General features: G+C 44.4%; 3 protein-coding genes and 1 pseudogene across 6 annotated transcripts; 2 read left to right on the top strand and 2 right to left on the bottom strand.

The window, feature by feature from the left end:
• Positions 1-3,735: 3,735 nt before the first annotated feature.
• LOC112247994 (anaphase-promoting complex subunit 15) lies at positions 3,736-7,277 on the top strand. 4 transcript variants are annotated; one of them, XM_024416812.2, is made up of 5 exons: positions 3,736-3,805; positions 4,275-4,400; positions 4,514-4,573; positions 6,305-6,445; positions 6,555-7,277. In XM_024416812.2, exons 2-5 carry the CDS (start codon positions 4,281-4,283, stop codon positions 6,600-6,602), a joined length of 369 nt encoding a protein of 122 aa, XP_024272580.1. In that variant the 5' UTR covers positions 3,736-3,805; positions 4,275-4,280; the 3' UTR covers positions 6,603-7,277. The 4 variants fall into 4 exon arrangements, with proteins under 4 accessions (XP_024272580.1, XP_024272578.1, XP_024272577.1 ...); XM_024416810.2 differs by having other exon boundaries at positions 3,779-3,873; positions 4,279-4,400; XM_024416809.1 differs by having other exon boundaries at positions 3,793-3,873.
• A 70-nt stretch (positions 7,278-7,347) lies between these two features.
• LOC112247993 lies at positions 7,348-8,070 on the bottom strand (annotated as a pseudogene).
• A 1,747-nt stretch (positions 8,071-9,817) lies between these two features.
• LOC112247988 (secreted frizzled-related protein 2) lies at positions 9,818-11,977 on the bottom strand. The gene is made up of 3 exons (XM_024416805.2): positions 11,009-11,977; positions 10,808-10,888; positions 9,818-10,693 (listed from the first exon to the last, which is right to left on the bottom strand). Exons 1-3 carry the CDS (start codon positions 11,535-11,537, stop codon positions 10,341-10,343), a joined length of 963 nt encoding a protein of 320 aa, XP_024272573.1. The 5' UTR covers positions 11,538-11,977; the 3' UTR covers positions 9,818-10,340.
• A 103-nt stretch (positions 11,978-12,080) lies between these two features.
• LOC112247989 (ragulator complex protein LAMTOR1) lies at positions 12,081-16,656 on the top strand. The gene is made up of 5 exons (XM_024416807.2): positions 12,081-12,309; positions 13,501-13,643; positions 13,741-13,818; positions 13,909-14,032; positions 14,979-16,656. The coding sequence occupies exons 1-5, from the start codon at positions 12,268-12,270 to the stop codon at positions 15,069-15,071; spliced, it is 480 nt and encodes a 159-aa protein (XP_024272575.1). The 5' UTR covers positions 12,081-12,267; the 3' UTR covers positions 15,072-16,656.
• The last annotated feature ends 1,478 nt before the right edge of the window (positions 16,657-18,134 follow it).

The following is an 18,134-nucleotide window of genomic DNA, read 5'->3' as shown; positions in this document are numbered from 1 at the left end:
GATTCTTTACTTGTACTTAAGTATGACAATTGGGAACTATTTCCACCGCTGCCTGTTGATGTAAATGGGGGCGTGCTCATCCCTCCGTTTCCTGTAGTCCACGATCAGCTCCTTTGTCTCGCTGACGTTGAAGGAGAGGTTGTTGTCCTGGCACAACACTGCCAGGTCTCCGGCCTCCTTCCTATAGGCTGTCTCGTTGTTCTCGTGGGTGAACAGGGAGTACAGGTAGGGACTACGCATGCACACTTGACGGGTCCCCGTGTTGAGGGTCAGCATGGCGAATGTGTTGTTGCCTGGTGTGTGTCGTGTGTGTGTGTGTGTGTGTGTGTGTGTGTGTGTGTGTGTGAGAGTGTGTGTACCTGTGGTCCAAACCCAACCGCAGTGCCAGTCCTGTTTGCAGGTGAAGTCATCCTTGCAGTCATCCCACCAGCTGTTGCAGTCCTTCTGACACAGAGACACATTAAGGATCCACTCCTATCACCAGGACTGGTCCACCTACACAATAAAAGTCATAGAATGTTGATTCAAGCATAACATACATATAGAAACTAGCTATGAGAAACTCCTTGATTTGCCTTATTAAATTGTTTTGGTAGTGCACGTACACAGGTGCACGGACACCTGCTCATTGAACATCTCATTCCAAAATCATTGCCATTAATATGAAGTTGGTCCCCCCTTTGCTGCTATAACAAAATCCACTCTTCTGGGAAGGCTTTCCACTAGATGTTGGAACATTGCTGCGGGGACTTGCTTCCATTCAGCCAAAAGAGCATTAGTGAGGTTGGGCAATTCATCCCAAGGTGTTCGATCAGATTGAGTTCAGGGCTCTGTGCAAGCCAGTCAAGTTTTTTCACACCAATCTCGACAAACCATTTCTGTGTGGACCTCGCTTTGTACATGGGGGCATTGTCATGCTGAAACAGGAAAGGGCCTTCCCCAAACTGTTGCCACAAAGTTGGAAGCACGGAATCATCTAGAACGTCATTGTTTCCTGTAGTATATCACTGGCACTAAGTAACCTTGTATCACTGGAACTAAGGGGCCTAGCCCAAACCATGAGAAACAGTCCAGACCATTATTCCTCCTCCACCAAACTTTACAGTTGGCACTATGCATCCGGGCAGGTAGCATTCTCCTGGCATCCGCCAAACCCAGATTAGTCCATCTGTCAAGGATTTCCTCCTCTTCTTCCGAAGAGGAGAGGCGAAACGGATCAGAGGACCAATATGCGGCATGGTAAGTGTCCATGGTTCTTTTAATATGTAAATGTACACATGAACACTACAAAACAATAAACATGGAACGTGTGAAACCCTAAACAGTCCTATCTGGTGCAAAGACAGAGACAGGAACAAACACCCACAAACACACAGTGAAACCCAGGCTACCTAAGTATGATTCTCAATCAGAGACAACTAATGACACCTGCCTCTGATTGAGAACCATACTAGGCCGAAACATAGAAATACCCAAATTATAGAAAAACAAACATAGACTGCCCACCCAACTCACGCCCTGACCATACTAAATAAATACAAAACAAGGGAAATAAAGGTCAGAACGTGACACCATCTGACTGCCAGATAGTGAAGCGTGATTCATCACTCCAGAGAATGCGTTTCCACTGCACTTTTAAACAAGACCTGTTAAAGGTCTTGCTCACATCGGCTACGGAGAGCTTGATCACACAGTCATCCGGAACAGCTGGTGCTCTCATGCATGCTTCAGTGTTGCTTTCCTTGAAGCGAGCGTAAAAGGCATTTAGCTCATCTGGTAGGCTCGCGTCACTGGGCAGCTCACGGCTGGTTTTCCCTTTGTAGTCCGTAATAGTTTGCAAGCTCTGCCACATCCAACAAGCATCAGAAACAGTGTAGTAAGATTCAATCTTAGTACTGTACTGACGCTTTGCCTGTTTGATGGTTCGTCTGAGGGCATAGTGGGCTTACTTATAAGCGTCCGAACAGTGTCCTGCTCCTTGAAAGCGGCAGCTCTAGCCTTTAGCTCAGTGCGGATGTTGCCTGTAATCCATGGTTTCAGGTTGGGATATGTACTGTGGGTCACTGTGGGGACGATGTCGTTGATGCACTTCTTGATGAAGCCGGTGACTGAGGTGGTATACTCTTCAACGGCATTGGATGAATCCAAGAACGTATTCCAGTCTGTGCTGCAAAACAGTCCTGTAGCTTAGCATCCGTGTCATCTGTCCACTTCCATATTGAGAGAGTCACTGTTACTTCCTTCTTTAGTTTTTGCTTGTAAGCAGGAATCAGGAGGATAGAATTATGGTCAGATTTGCCAAATGGAGGGCAAGGGAAAGCTTTGTATGCATCTCTGTGTGTGGAGTAAAGGTGGTCTAGAGGTTTTTCTCCTCTGGTTGCACATGTGACATGCTGGTAGAAATGAGGTAAAACGGATTTAAGTTTGCCTGCATTAAAGTCGCCGGCCACTAGGAGCACCGCTTCTGGATGAGCACTTTTTGTTTGCTTATTGCCTTATACAGCTCATTGAGTGCGGTCTTAGTGCCAGCATCAGTTTGTGGTGGAAAATATTTAGCTATAAATAATATAGATGAGAACTCTCTTGGTAGACAGTGTGGTCTGCAGTTTATCATGGGGTACTCTACCTCAGGGGAGAAATACCTCGAGACGTCTTTAATATTAGACATCACGCACCAACTGTTATCGACAAATAGACACACACCCCCGCCCCTCGTCTTACCAGACGTAGCTGCTCTGTCCTGACGAAACACAGAAAGCCCAGCCAGCTCTATATTATCTGTGTCGTCGTTTAGCCATGACTCTGTGAAACATAAGATATTACAGTTTTTAATGTCCCGTTGGTAGGATAGTCTTGATAGTAGATCATCCAGCTTATTCTCCAGTGGTTGCACGTTGGCCAATAGCACGGATGGTAGTGGAGGTATACTCACTCGCCTACAAATTCTCACATGGCATCCGGACCTTCTCCCCATATATCTCCGTCTTTGTGATGGAACTCACGTTCCCAATTCCCTGGAGTGCCCAGTTAAGGTAAAGGAATATGAATTGGCAAGTGTCAGGGCTTTTATGCGGCTCTCCTACACAGAGGCACGTGAAGTAGTTGAAGGAGTGAGGGGAGCTGAAGATATGGTGGTGGATGCTCCGCAGACTATAGAGATTCAGAGTGTTGTTCAACAGTCGAGGGAAACTGGTATGCTGATTGTGAAGAAGGTGGATTTTATGGTGTTTATCTTGCATATAATTAATTGTCTTGCACATACACACAAAAAGTCCAAAAAACTGGACATAATAGTTTCTGCGGCTGAAATGTTTTTGGGTTGACAGGACTTCACTGCCTAAACATTGCAAAGAATACTGTCCAAAGATGCTCTTCCCTCTCAGGCCCCAGAGCCTGTAGGGATGGTTGTTGGCAGTTGAATCTGATTTTTTTTATAATATTTTTTTTATTAGTTGGTCTGATATACAGCCAAAACAGTAGGTTGCGGCATGCACCTATAGCATTTGTTTGTGGACCGCAATAATATCAAAGAAGACCTCGTATAGCAATACACCAATAGGTGTAGTCTGCCATAAAACCAAAGATAGAACAATGAGATGGTTGAGTTATAAAAATCTTTGATAAACCTCTAGAACAAGAAGCAGCAGCAGTAGTAGTAGTAGTAGTAGTAGTAATAGTAGTAGTAGTAGTAGTAGTAGTAATAGTAGTAGTAATAGTAGTAGTAGTAGTATTAGGAGTAAGCGGAACGTATGTGAAAGGATATGCGTACACACCGGGAGCGTTTACAAAACAACACTGGTTTCCGGTCAGTTTAAATTTGAAATTTATATTTTGAAAGCTACTAGTCGGGATAGTGGTTTGACAAATAAGACGGTGAATATTTTGACATGTACAGTAAATATGTGTACAATTTTTTTTGTTGATGTATTAGATATTGTTTCGTAACATAGCTAGCTAGCTAACGCGTTAGCTACATTATGCAGGATGAAGAGTGTTTGCTAGCTAGTAAGGAAGATCTGCAATAACTTAACAGATACCATTTTAAAGTCTTCAAAACCTAATCTGTGCAATTCTTACAGTAGCTAACCTACCCAAGTTAGCAGCTAGCTAGCTATGTTGTGACATTTCTTACAGGTAGCTTTCGCTAGCTACACTCTCAACACATTGTTAGGGTCACTGAAACCAACATCTGATTGTACTCATCTAGCCAGGTCTGTTATCTAGGTGGGTGCTGATAGCTATCCTGTCTCAATGAAGTCTGTGTGTCTTCTCAGACAGAGATGTCCACGCAGTTCCCCTCGCTGTTTCCCAGGATGACAGAGACTCTGTGGTTCAACCTGGACCGGCCGTGTGTGGATGAGACAGAGTTACACCAACAGGAGCAGCAGCACCAGACCTGGGTACAATCAAACAAACACAGAGAGAGAAAAGAAAGGGCAAGACTAGAAGGAGTGACAGAGCCAACCTGGGTTCAGACATACACACACTGACCTCTCCTGTCTCTCCCCCTTAGTTACAGAGCATCTCAGAGAAGGACAATAGCCTGATGCCTATTGGGAAGCCAATTTTTGAGGTATCTGAGCTTTAAATAATGTTTATTTTACTTACCTAGACAACTGACCTGTCGGTCACTCATATTTTCATCCAAAAGTTGACCCAAATGTATACAAGATGCTTATGGATTTTGACAAAGTCCTGCGATATTACAAAGGTGAATCATGTTCACATTTATTTTACCTTTATTTATGCAGGGAGTCACCATTGAGACCAGTGTCTCTTTCAGAAGGGAGCCCTGCAAATACAATTTCATACGACCAAATCGAAAACAATATGTAGCCAGTAAAATACAGTACAACACAAATGTCACTTTTTTTTAATTACATTCCTCAATAAGAAGGTCCCCAATCAATATTTTAAATTGCCCGAGCAGCACCAGTACATCCAATTGTAATGTATTTTGTAGTTGGTTCTATGTGGGGGTGGAAAGGGCATGTGGGGCATTACAATTCAATAAAATAGAGAAGTTCATGTTTGCATTTTGTGGTTATTCCCAACAGCTCCCAGGTTTGGGAGAGTCATTAGGGCCAGAGGAGGGAGGGCAAGCAAGAGCTTAAATTATACCATCCAAAGATAGTGTAAAGCTACAGTAGGAGAGAACAGCACAGCTAGCTACATTCCCCACAGATATATTTTTAGGTTCACTGAAACCCAAATCTGATCAGCTGTGTACTAATCTATCCCGGTCTGTTATCTAGGTGGGTGCTGATAGCTATCCTGTCTCAGTGAAGTGTGTCTTCTCAGACAGAGATGTCCATGCTGTTTCCCAGGATGACTGTCTCTGTGGTTCAAGACTGCTGTTATGCTTTTGTAATGCTCGCTAGCTCGCATTCAAACCAAGTAAAGTTAAAGGTGGTGATCCTAAACCCCCTACCCTGTGTGAACTTGGTTATGGGGGTGTGGTACACAGAAAGAGAGTTTAGCAGCTAGGGAGAGGTTTTAATATGTCATGACATTTAATTCCTCAAATTTTACATATTTTTTCACTGGACGTGCTACCTTGTCCTCAGACCTGCTGTTTTCAACTCTCTCCCTTCATCCCTCTACTGTACCTGCTGTCTCGACCTCTGAATGGGGCTCAGTGGTCTAAGGCACTGCATCTCAGTACTAGAGGTGTCACTACAGACCCTGGTTCGATTCCAGACTGTATCACAACAGGCCGTGATTGGGAGTCTCATAGGGCGGTGCACAATTGGCCCAGCATCGTTAGGGTTTGGCTGGGGTAGACCGTCATTGTAAATAAGAATTTGTTTTTAACTGACTTGCCTAGTTAAATAAAATAAAAATGCTTGGCTATGAAAAACCAACTGCCATTTACTCCTGAGGTACTGACCTGTTGCAGACTCTACAACCACTGTGATTATTATTTGACTCTGCTGGTCATTTGTGAACATTGTAACTATTTGAAGAACGATCTGGCCTTGTATTCTTGTAATCTCCAACTGGTACAGCCAGAAGATAACTTCCTAGGTTCCTGCCTTTCTGGGGAGTTTTTCCGAGCCACAATGCTTCTGCATTGCTTGCTATTTGGGGTTTTAGCCTGGATTTCTGTATAGCACTTTGTGACATCGGCTGATGAAAAAAGGGCTTTATAAATACAATTTGATTTGATTGTTTACCATTTTGCGTCAACGTTTGGAATAAAATAAGATAGTGGTCTTTTCTTTTATAGTGGCTGTTAAGGATGTTTTCTGTCATTTTTCCATGCTCACTCTGGTGTGTGTTTGCGTTCTCTGTGGGTGTGTAGCAAACATTTGACGAGGAAGAAGAGGAGGAGGATGAGGATGAGGAAGATAGTGAGGAAGACTCTGAGGATGAAGAGGACATGCAGGACATAGATGAGATGAACGACTACAACGAGTCACCGGACGACGGAGAGGTCAACGAGGTCAATGCGCGCGCACACACAATCAGGGGTTAGGGGTCACGTCTATGGAGCACTATATAAGGGAAATACTAGGCCTTCTGATTCTTAATGTCACTCATCCCTCTCTCAGGTGGATATGGAGGGAGCAGACCAAGACCAGGACCAGTGGATGATCTAGGCCAGAGTAATCCTCGCTGCTCTCTGATGCCCCCTTGGTAGCGCTCATCTATTCTGCCGGACAGTGGCTTTTGGTTGGTGAACTTTCCCTACTGTTCACACCCACCCTGTGAAACTAAAGGGGGAGGTGTGAGCTGCGTGGGGTGTTACTGCATGGAGAAAGTGCTGTGTGCGTGTTCTCTCATTCAGTGTTCTACAGTTGCAATGTGTGAAGACTGTAAAAAAAATTCTCTTGAAACAAGTGTTTTTGCAACATTAGGAGAAAGAACTTCTGCTCCACCTCAACCTCCCCTCTGCTAGTTCTGTCCTCCCCCACAGATCACGAGACACTCAGACCCTTTGTTTAGACGATGCACACATCAAACTCAAGGACATCAGAGTGCACTCACTCCCCTCTCTGGTACTCGTTGTTCTGTGTGTGTACTTTGACTCCCCCGTCTGTCCGTCGCATCACATCTGAATGGGCATAAACCATAGCCTGTACACTGCACCTGCGTAATCTGCTCTGTGTGGGTGTGCTGCCAACAGAAACCTGGAGAGTTAAAAACAAACGTTAGTATTCAACTAAACTGATTTTAAAAAGGAACTTCACAGGTGCTCGTATGTATGTATGTAAAGTAAATGCCTTTTTAATTGGTCCAGTGTCTTATGTAAATAAAGAGAAACATTGTGTACAGATAATGTATGTAATGGATTTATTGATGCCACAGACTTGTATAACAGGTTAGATGCTGTCTGAGCGATATTCAACCAGCAGGGGGCACTAAGCAGAAGGCAGCAGGAGACTAGGAGGGTCAGACAACAAAACCACAAGTAAGTTGTACCCAACCTTGCATGTCTTAGTAATAGATATGTGTGTCTCTTTCTCACTGTGTCATCTTCGAAGCCTCGTGTGACCTCTGCTATGGCAGTGATTCTTGCATCCATTTCCACACTGTAGAGCCTGGTGCCCAGGCGATACGCACTGTGCTGTATCCACAGTGGGAACCCAGCACTGTCGGAGGGAAGTGCTCGGAAAATAATCCGGTCCCTTATCTTACCTACACACACATAGGTGTGGTCAGACAGGCAAATGTGGATGGAGAAGAGAGGGAGAAGAATTTCAGTCAGGTGGGGTCACCTTTCTTGGGGCTGATATTGCTGCTGAACTCCACCTTGCTGCACCAGAGGTCAAGGTTTTCAGGATGCTTTCTGGGTCGCCGGGGGTGGTGTGGGTCAGAATATACTGGAAGGCCCTCTCTTCCCGGCTCAGCCTAGTAATACAGTCATATCACATCCTCACCAGCACCGCCCGGTGGAACAACAAAGTAGTAGTGGTAGGGAATAAGTCAACACCAGGGGGAGGAAGGCCAGCATTATGGCACCAGACACCATAGTACTGCTGCAAGGAGAAACACACATACAGTAGGTACACACACTAACGCACATATCTAAACACACACCAGGAGAAGGGAGACTACCAGCGCACATACTATTCATTAAAAAAGATAAAATACACTCTTTCTCAATTACACAAACACCCATTACAGTCCATTCTGTACTTATAGACCAGCAAGCTAACCAACATACACAGCTGTTCCCCCGGCCAACACCATACTGCAGTTACTAGAATTTTACGCTGAGTGACAGGAGATTCTCTCACCTCACTGACAAACAACGCTACATTGAACTACTACAACTCAACCTATCATAACACAAACCTCTTGTAAAAATATTCTCTCCCACAAAACCGCCGTACAGCAAAAACAAGACTCATCTGTCCAGAGATGAGTTTGTCAAATAGGAGAAATGCAAAAAGGTTATTGTGTGTGTCTGTAGTCAGAGCTCCACAGGTGAGGGCAGAGTGTGTATGTAGTAAGGAAGTTGGCCTTCTGAATTATTCATTGATAACCTGAGGCACGTTTGTTTTATTCACAGAAAACAGGTGTAGATATGGTGTAGGTGTCCATAGTACCCCTCCCCAGCCCCACTCCATCATTTCTCACACATATTATTAGTGACTAACTATTATGTCATAATAAACATACAGCAATACATCACTGGTAGGCTACAGGGAAAGTTCTTCATGTGTTGACTCAAGACACTCGATGTAGGAGGGCAGAGAGAAAGGGGGGGGGGCGAGAGACAGACAGACATGGGTGGATTAGGTGTACAGACACATGTGTGGTGTGAGTCTAGAGTCAAGTTTGTCTCTTCCTACAAACAGAAGGATCCAGAAAACACAAATGCACAGAAAATAATAGTGACAGCAGTATTTACAGCTCAAAATAATGTTTATTACACACTGTTACACAGCAGTCTCTGATGTTACTATCAGCCAATAATACTCTGCTTTGAATGGAACTAATGCTGCTCTGTGCCTCACTGGTAACTGTGTCCTCACTCGGCTCACACAAATCACAATCATGTTCTCACATTTGATTTAAAAAATAATAATAATATTCAGAATTTAATACACTTAATAATTAATATGTGACAGGTGCCCAGAACATAGATCCAAACAAACACACTGGTCCTCTGATGGTCTCTCTTCTGCCTAGCAGGTCTTTGTAGATCTGAACAGACTGGGTAGATACTTAATTATTCTTATTTTTATTTATTTAACCTTTATTTATCTAGGAAAGTCAGTTAAGAACAAATTCTTATTTATAATGATGACCAAACCCAGACGACACTGGACCAATTGTGCGCCACCCTATGAGACTCCCAATCACGGCCGGATGTGATTCTGCCTGGATTCGAACCAGGGAATGTAGTGACACCTCTTGCACTGAGATGCAGTGTCTTAAACCCCTGAGTCACTCTGGAGCCCTATGATGAAGGCACGACTTCTCCAGAGCTAGATGATATGAATATGAAAGGGATATTGAAGGGATATGAAAGGGATATTAAAGGGATATTAAAGGGATATGAAAGGGACATTGAAGGGATATTAAAGGGATATTGAAGGGATATTAAAGGGATATTGAAGGGATATGAAAGGGATATTGAAGGGATATTGAAGGGATATGAAAGGGATATTGAAGGGATATTGAAGGGATATGAAAGGGATATGAAAGGGATATTGAAGGGATATGAAAGGGATATTGAAGGGATATTGAAGGGATATGAAAGGGATATTGAAGGGATATTGAAGGGATATGAAAGGGATATTGAAGGGGGATATTATTGAAGGGATATTGAATATTAAAGGGATATTGAAGGGATATTGAAGGGATATTGAAGGGATATTGAAGGGATATAAGGGATATGAAAGGGATATTGAAGGGATATTGAAGGGATATGAAAGGGATATTGAAGGGATATTGAAGGGATATTGAAGGGATATGAAAGGGATATTGAAGGGATATTGAAGGGATATGAAAGGGATATTGAAGGGATATGAAAGGGATATTGAAGGGATATTGAAGGGATATGAAAGGGATATTGAAGGGATATTGAAGGGATATGAAAGGGATATGAAAGGGATATTGAAGGGATATTGAAGGGATATGAAAGGGATATTGAAGGGATATTGAAGGGATATTGAAGGGATATTGAAGGGATATGAAAGGGATATTGAAGGGATATTGAAGGGATATGAAAGGGATATTGAAGGGATATGAAAGGGATATTGAAGGGATATTGAAGGGATAGGGTCTAGGCCAAGAGGCTGACATGTAACAGGGCTGTGGTGTCCTCTCATACGCATCCAATTGGCCAAATTGGAAAGTCTCTTTATGCTTGTTTGATGACATCATCAGCAGGGTTGTTTGAGCAGTCTCCTGATGAACTTCTTGAGTTCTTTGTCCCCCTTCCTCCATCTCACAAGCCTAGAGAGGATCAACCTGCCCTCCTGTATGTCAGCAAGGCCCAGGTACCACACCCCTGCCACGGACCCCTTCCCCTCTCCCCCATTTGCCTCCTCCAGGGCAGGACAGGTGCAGGTACCCCCTTCCTGCAGCCAAAGGGCACTGTAGGCCATTGCCCCCCGGACGCCCTCAGCCCTCTCCGTGCCTCCACCCTCCCACCTCAGGATGCGACTCCGGCCCAGAGGGACTAACCTGCAGTCACCCCCCTCCACAGACACACTCCCGATAAGCAGTTTAAAGGCTGAGAGAAAAAAACACAGAAATACATGTAAACACGTTTACACATGTAAACAGGTTATAGGCCTCTATAAGCCTTTGTCTAAAGTGTGACCAATGCCATACACATATCACTCACCATATGGACTCTTGCAGAAGTTGTTCTGGATGTCTGTCTCCCCCTCAGCAGCCAGACTGCATGAGTCACAGATCACTGTTCCTGAGGACACCAAGAGACATGCCACGGAGAACAGGGTTAGTTCGTGTGTGTGAAAGGGCTTGGAACATGTTTGCAGAGGATCAGCTTTCTATGATAATGATGATAACGATAGGCACAAACCCTCTGATGCCTCCTCGTGACCCACTTCCTCTCCCTTCCGCGCACGCTGTGTGTCTTGGGTGGTGGTGGGAATACAGAGATGGACCCCGCGTGGGAACTGTGTGCAGTTGAACATGTCGGGCCACGGGAACCCGAACGCGCTCATCACAGGGAGACAACTGTCCCTCACAGCCTCGCACAGCCCACGGCAGGGGCGCACGGGCCCCTCCGGTAGGCACACCGGGGCGAATAGCGAGCACAAGAACTTCTTGGTATCCCGATGGCAGAGTTTGGAGACCAACGGCAGCCAGGCGGCCGACTGTTGCTGGACTTCTTTCAATGAGTCGTGCCCCAGCAGATTGGGCAGCCGCATATCCCCGTAACCGACGCCGTGGCACAGAGAAAGTGTGCTGGGGATGGGCTTACACACCGAGCGAAACGAAGAGGAACTGAGACTTTCGGACGCAAACTGAATGGAGCTGTCTGTGGTCAAAACCGAGGCGAAAGAAATAGACACCAACACGCAAAGTGATAACTTCAGTTGAGCCATACTGACGACACGTGTAGAATAAAAAACCAATGCAGCACGGTGGTTGTTCAGCAGTCCTGGAGAAGTGCGTAGCCGGTTGGAACCAACCTAGTATTAGGCTAGTGTGTAATGAGAGGGCGCCTGGCGTCACCCAGTCATGCAGAACAAACTGGTTCTTACATCAAATGCAATGGTGTGACTCCCGGTTATTGAGGGCTGTAAAAGTGGCTTTGTTATTAGAACGGGGGGGGGGCGTCTGAAAGACTGTTTGTTGTTTTATCTTCCCATAGCAGTCTGCCCAGAACCTGCCTCCAATGACTCTGTGCTAGCAATGTATTTTTGCCATCTATTCGTTATGCATTTTCCTTACGGCGCGGTCTGTTTTCTGCAGGTTTATTCCCCAGTCAAAACAACAGCGAGCTCACTATTTTAGCAAGTCTTTAAAAAAATAAAATACCCCTCTCACGTGATTAGGGTATCTGTCCCCATGGCATCTTCACATTGGCCGGATGTCATATGTTTGTTGCTGAGCCCTGGCTGCGCAAAAACTGCTGTCATGTGATAGGCTTCGTTTGTTGTAGTAGCTGACAGAAGCGGTCAGCGAGAAAGAGAAACAAAGAAAGAAGTTTGATTCCTTTCCCGTGGACTCAGACAGGGTCTATTTCTCTTATTATAGCAATAGTTTCCCGGGTGGAGTAGTTGGAGATTGGGTTCGCGTACCTGGCAGACCGCCGAACGCCCAGCGGACGCCATGGGTTGTTGTTACAGTAGCGAGAACGAGACCACCGAGCAGGTAGCTAATGCTATGCTAGTTGGTTATCTAGGGTGTCAAATATTATTTAACAAAACATATTTAATTTCTTTGTGGTCATAAGGCCATTGCAAGACAGTTTGTTGTTACGAATTCCACGAGTCAAAAGTGAAAATATGGTGCTTCTTTGCGTGTTAAAATGAAACTATTTTTAAGTTAGCCAACTACGACCCAGCAGAAAGCTAGCCAGTCCTTTCAAATCAAATTGTATTGTACACATATAGCAGATATTATTGCGGTTGTAGCGAAATGCTTGTGTTCCTAGCGCCAACAGTGCAGTAATATCTAACAATTCACAACAATGCACACACATTTAAACGTACAATAATGGAATTAAGAAATATCTAATATTTCAGAGACAACTGCTAGCTGGGCTAGAAAAATTGGGCCTAGGGAGTTTAGCTAACGTTAGTTCCCGTATTGGCAAGTTGACCAACACACCTAACAACATTAGCTAGTTAAGAGACGTTTCAAAATAGTGACAACCTTTTGTTGACAATTACAAACATTATCTAGCTTACTAGTTCAGTTTACTTAATCAGTTCATATGTGTACGTCAGTAGCTATCTACTTGCACAGCAGACAATAGCTTAGTTCCAATTCTCAACTATCATGATGATGATCAATCAGGGCCAGTAAAACGTGACCACTTATGTAAATTGGGCCTCAAAGGTTCACATTCGGTCAAGCTGTTGGAACATGTTGATATTGCCAGCCAATCAACTTCTCCCAGATGCATGTCATATGATCTCAGATTTCCCATCCAGTTGTGGTGACATAGGCCAAAATGGAATTTGTTTTCTTTTTCCTTTGGAAAAATGTGAGGTAGGGATTGCATCCTGTTTATCAGATGACTGTTGTACACATTATAGCCTGCCACTACTTAGCTAGCCTTGTTATAACACAGTATAATACTGAAAAATACACACCAGTATCATTATATCTGGGTTACTTAACTTTTGTTTGGGTTCATTCTTTTCTTCCTGTCAAAGCAACAAATCAGATGATGAGTATTATAGGTGTTGTAGGGCGCCCCTTTGTTTTAGACTTCAGTTCAGATGTTGTATCGTAATGATTTTAGCAATAAGCAGAATCTGGTTACCCGAACAGCCTGTGATAGTGATCGAGGATGTTGTGATAGTTTGTGATCGTGATGCGCATGTTGTGCCTCAGGACCCTGACGAGCGTAAGCCGCTGATCCCCCACCCGAACCCCGACAGCAAGCCCCTCAACGGCACAGAATGGAACTCCAGTGTACCCTCAGCCCGCACAGACGAACAGGCCTTACTCACATCCATCCTTACCAAGACAGCCCTGTAAGACACAAACATTCTCTTTCTCCTCCATCATCATGGTGTTTATTTAATTGGAATTGAATTCTGTTGAATACCTGCCCGTCTTTCCATTTCTTAGGAACATCATCGATGTCTCGGCTGCAGACTCTCAAGGCATGGAGCAGCATGAGTACATGGACAAAGCTCGGCAATACAGGTGGGTGTGTGGAGGTAGTTGCTTAATTTGTCTGTGGGTTTTGACTGGCCTTGTGTTTCAGTACTAACATGTCTTTCATTGTGTTTTCAGTACAAAACTGGCCTTGTTGAGTAACAGTCTGTCTCAGAAGAAGCCCCTCCCACTCCCTTCCCTCACCAGCCAGCCACACCAAGTGCTCGCTAGTGATCTGGTGCCATATTCGGATGTACAACAGGTGCTCGCGCACACACACACTAGGGGTGTAACGTTTCATGGTTTGGTACATGGAAACCATGTGTTTGATGTATTTGATACAATTCCATTGATTCTACTCCAGTCATTACCACAAGCCCATCCTCCCCAATTAAGGGGCCACCAACCTCAGGTGTTGCCTGGTCACTTTTACCCCTACCTGATCATACTACTCCAACTACCTCGTACCTCTGCACATTGACTCGGTACCGGTTCTCCTTGTATTTCGTCTCATTACTACCTGTAAAGAGCTGCTTGAATGCAGAGGGGAGACAAAGTTGTAGTGTTTTTTTGCATATCCGTCTTGGTCAGGTGGTAGGAATGCTGCGGTGATGTCATTGTAAATGTGTCAACATGTTTGAGGGAACATACTTCCTCTATCCATCGCTGTTGTAAGCTACTGGGAAACCAAAATGTTCCCAAACTGAAGATTTTAAATGATGATTGAGAATCCTCCTGGTTTATCCACCCGACTACTTGCCATCGTACAGAACTAGGTCCTGGCTCCACCTAATAAAATGTGTCAATTAAGATTAGAATTTATTACAATGTGCGCATAGGCTCAAATTGTCTTAATGGAATAGCCTGAAATGTTACATTTTTTTCCAGCTCAGATTTACTCAAGCAATACAACTGTGTAGGCATAGCCTATAGGCCTAGTGTTTAATGACTTTTTATGTATTTACAATGCGGACCGAACAGAGGTCCCCGTACCGAACACATATTCGTATCGAAACGTATCGTTACACCCCTAATACAGACCCACACACAGTGCCATTCTCAGATGTTCATCAGGACATCTTTCCATTACAGTCATGTGCTTTCCCTGTCCATAAACCTGTTAGTGTATGGCAGCTCTGGAGCAACAACAAACGCATTATGTATCCGATTGATGCGAGTTAACCTCATTTGTTCTAATTGTTTGACAGGTGTCCAAGATAGCTGCCTATGCTTACAGTGCAATCTCTCAGATCAAGGTGGACGCTAAAGAAGAGCTAGTGGTTCAATTTGCCATCCCCTGATCTGCCCTCTGGCCTCCATAATACACCTCCCGTCCTGTCCCCAATGCCCACACTGCATCTATGTGTCCCAGTCCCTGTGCTACCCAGCTATGCCACCAGGAACCTGCTGAGGACTATGACAACCAGGCCTCCCCTGCTGAAAGGGTTAACCAACCTTGCCCTGCACCCCTCAGAACCACCTTTCAAAGCCACCATTCATCCTTCTTTCACCAGCCGTCAAATGTTATGGCAGTATAATGGTGTTAGGGCAGTCTTTGTTTTTGTTATTTTAAATGTTCTTGTTTGAAGAGTGACTGAGTCTGATTGACTGAATAAACGGTTAGCTAGCTGCATGACTAGGTTGCTGCTGGCGTTAGTGCTGGCTGTGAGTTTTTCAGGTGTAGCTAACCTCGTCTGATATGCAGCTCCAGTAATGTACTTACTAACTAACCACAGCTAGGAAAAGAGGGTGATTATGCATGTCCACATGTAGCACAGGAATATGGCAAAAAAAAGATGTCCACATCCAGCCAACCCACTACGGTGAGCATGGGGATGCTGTTCTGACACGGTGTGGACCGGTCACCCAGAACACACATCCCACCCCTCATGTCATCAATATGAATTTCTAGAAAGAGCCCTTACTATAGTGTTCCTTATCTTTGTTAAAATCCTTAGATTGACCTAATGTAAGTTGGGTAGGTTTAAAAACAGGAGGGACTTAGTTCAACTATAGTACCTAAGTTCAAATCTGATATGACCCATATGAGTCTTCCCTTGAGTTCAGCTCATGTTGGCAGAGTGCAGGGGTGGGGACAGAGGTTGGAATCCACATGGGTTTCTCTGATTTCTGGGGGAAACATGCTTAGCACTTCAATAATTTAGCTGGCAGTCCTTGAATTCATATCTTTAGACTTCACAGAAACAATACAGCTGGGGTGGAACCGGGCTTGGGGGGAGGGCTTGGGGGCTTGTAATGTAAATGAATCAGTGAAGTGTTGATGCCTTCTATGTACAGATTTATGTGATTCCGTCAGAAGCAAGAAATGGAGTGTATGCACCTCCCCATTGTAGAGTCTGTTGGTCAGGATTGGCTAAAGCTCCAATTAAGTTGTTTTAGGAGCCAATCAAAACTAAGGATACAGCAGCCCAGTTTTTATGACATAAAAGGAAAAAAACTTAACACCCAAGTTTGTTTGAATTTTTAAACAAAACAGATTGTGACGAGTTACTCACATTAACCATGAACTGAAAGCTGTCATGGAAGTTTGAGATAAACCACCATAACCTGTGAGTATCCCCTAAATTAAAATGATCAGAGGCGTTGGGATTATTTATTCGTGTTTTAAATGTATTTATGCTCCGGGGTGAGTGTGTGTGGGTGGGTGCCTCTCTGGGGTCTTTAAAGGGATGATCATCTGCAAGGCCGTGTTTATTTGCCACTTTTTGCAGTGTGCTTGTTTTGTTTGTTTTGTTACTTCAGTGTGCAGTAGTACCTGGATAACATTGTTCATTTCTTAGGCTAGTACCAAAAGGTTTATTAAGATATACTGTTAATACATTTTTTCCCCCAAATAATGAATTAATTAAAGACTTTCAAAAATAAGACTGGTGTTCTGTAGGTCTGTATAGAGAGAATTGTGTGGGGTATCATTACAACAAACCTAATGAACACTATCACATCTTATGTAGTGTGTACTGTAAGTAATGGATATGATTATTTTTTCAACTTTCTATGAAGCCTTTGTTTACCATGATAGGGATTGTTCAGTATGTCTCGTACCTGCTGATCCACCCGTGGTAAAGGGTCAATTCTCAGATCCATATTTCAACACAAAGTAACACCAAAGTGCATTGGGGAGAGTGAGTGAGAGGGCTCTATTCCTGGTTGGGCCTGTCTGGACAATGGTCCAGTTCAATAATTATACAGGTCAAGGTCACATCCACTGTAGATGTACTATTCCTTCTTCCCCAACTCTGACAGACACCAGACAGAGTTTCTGATGAGTAGATTTGTATTGTACTGTTACATGATGCGTCAGGTCATAATGGTCTTCTGATGTAAGCCTGTGGTTCTGGAACTCTGGTTGGTTGGCATGATGATTGTGCCCCTCCCTCCCCCTGTGGTGACAGGCCTGTTGTCCTGGTGTTTTGCTGGGATTGCTGGGATGATGCCAGACCTGGGGCCATGATTCTATCCTGGCCCGTTACAGCGCAGAAGTCAACAAGTGAGGCAGGGCCGCAATCACATACCCCCTACACACGTTCTTATTACTGGGTGTTTGTCCGGGTACACAAACTTCTGTTTTCTCTTGACCATAAGGCTGTAGAACTGAACACATCTATACATTCAGTGACTATACACACTGTAAACTGGTAGTAATTTAGCACTGAACAGAGACGCAGAATGCCCCAAAACTCAGTAGGAGTTTAGTGTTGCTATGCAGACAGGCAGAGAGTTGGTGTGTAACTAGACCCTGATCTCTCTGCTCATTTTAAGCACCTGTCAGAATGCTACGCAGCTGCAACGAACTCAGCACCTGTTACACGTAGGGCTCAGAGCCACATTTCCCTCAGTGAAAATACAGATTTCAAACAGCACTGGGAGATCACACGAAGAGTATGAGTGGAATAAACCACCCCTGTAACGCACCCCCTATGTGGGGCTTAGTGGCGGCCTATATTTGCATGTGGGTGTGTGTAGATTTGGGTTTGTCCTCACCTTTCTCATGTAATGCCTGTGGTGCTGTGTGTGTGTACCTGTAGCTCCCCTCATTCTCCATTGTGCTGCCGTGCAGGAAGGGCAGGGCGCCTAGCTTATCCACCTCTGAAAGGTTACAGATGCTTTTATCATGGCGATACAACACCCGCAGTTCCTTCAGCTCTACCAGGACCTGGGAAACAGAGTGTACACACACAGGCTTTAGGCCCTTAAATGTAGGGTGATCACTACTAATGTACTAGATCAGTGGTTCCCAAACTTTTTAATAGTCCCGTACCCCTTCAAACATTCAACCTCCAGCTGTACCCCCTCTAGCACCAGGGTCAGCGCGCTCTCAAATGTTGTTTTTTGCCATCATTGTA

This window comes from Oncorhynchus tshawytscha, linkage group LG13 (genome assembly GCF_018296145.1).
Source record: "Oncorhynchus tshawytscha isolate Ot180627B linkage group LG13, Otsh_v2.0, whole genome shotgun sequence".
NCBI lineage: Eukaryota > Metazoa > Chordata > Actinopteri > Salmoniformes > Salmonidae > Oncorhynchus > Oncorhynchus tshawytscha.
Note: the sequence above shows the minus strand (reverse complement) of the source record. Positions and strands in the feature narration are given on the sequence as shown.

Bases quoted from the DNA above. Each gene is read 5' to 3' on its own strand.
- LOC112247994 (XM_024416812.2), top strand. From the start codon at position 4,281: ATGTCCACGCAGTTCCCCTCGCTGTTTCCCAGGATGACAGAGACTCTG. The intron at 4,574-6,304 runs GTATCTGAGCTT...GTGGGTGTGTAG, and splicing joins TTGGGAAGCCAATTTTTGAG to CAAACATTTGACGAGGAAGA. The intron at 6,446-6,554 runs GTCAATGCGCGC...TCCCTCTCTCAG, and splicing joins ACGACGGAGAGGTCAACGAG to GTGGATATGGAGGGAGCAGA.
- LOC112247988 (XM_024416805.2), bottom strand. From the start codon at position 11,537: ATGGCTCAACTGAAGTTATCACTTTGCGTGTTGGTGTCTATTTCTTTC. The intron at 10,889-11,008 runs GTTTGTGCCTAT...TGGTGTCCTCAG, and splicing joins TCACGAGGAGGCATCAGAGG to GAACAGTGATCTGTGACTCA. The intron at 10,694-10,807 runs GTGAGTGATATG...TTTTTCTCTCAG, and splicing joins CTTCTGCAAGAGTCCATATG to CCTTTAAACTGCTTATCGGG.
- LOC112247989 (XM_024416807.2), top strand. From the start codon at position 12,268: ATGGGTTGTTGTTACAGTAGCGAGAACGAGACCACCGAGCAG. The intron at 13,644-13,740 runs GTAAGACACAAA...TCCATTTCTTAG, and splicing joins ATCCTTACCAAGACAGCCCT to GAACATCATCGATGTCTCGG. The intron at 14,033-14,978 runs GTGCTCGCGCAC...ATTGTTTGACAG, and splicing joins CATATTCGGATGTACAACAG to GTGTCCAAGATAGCTGCCTA.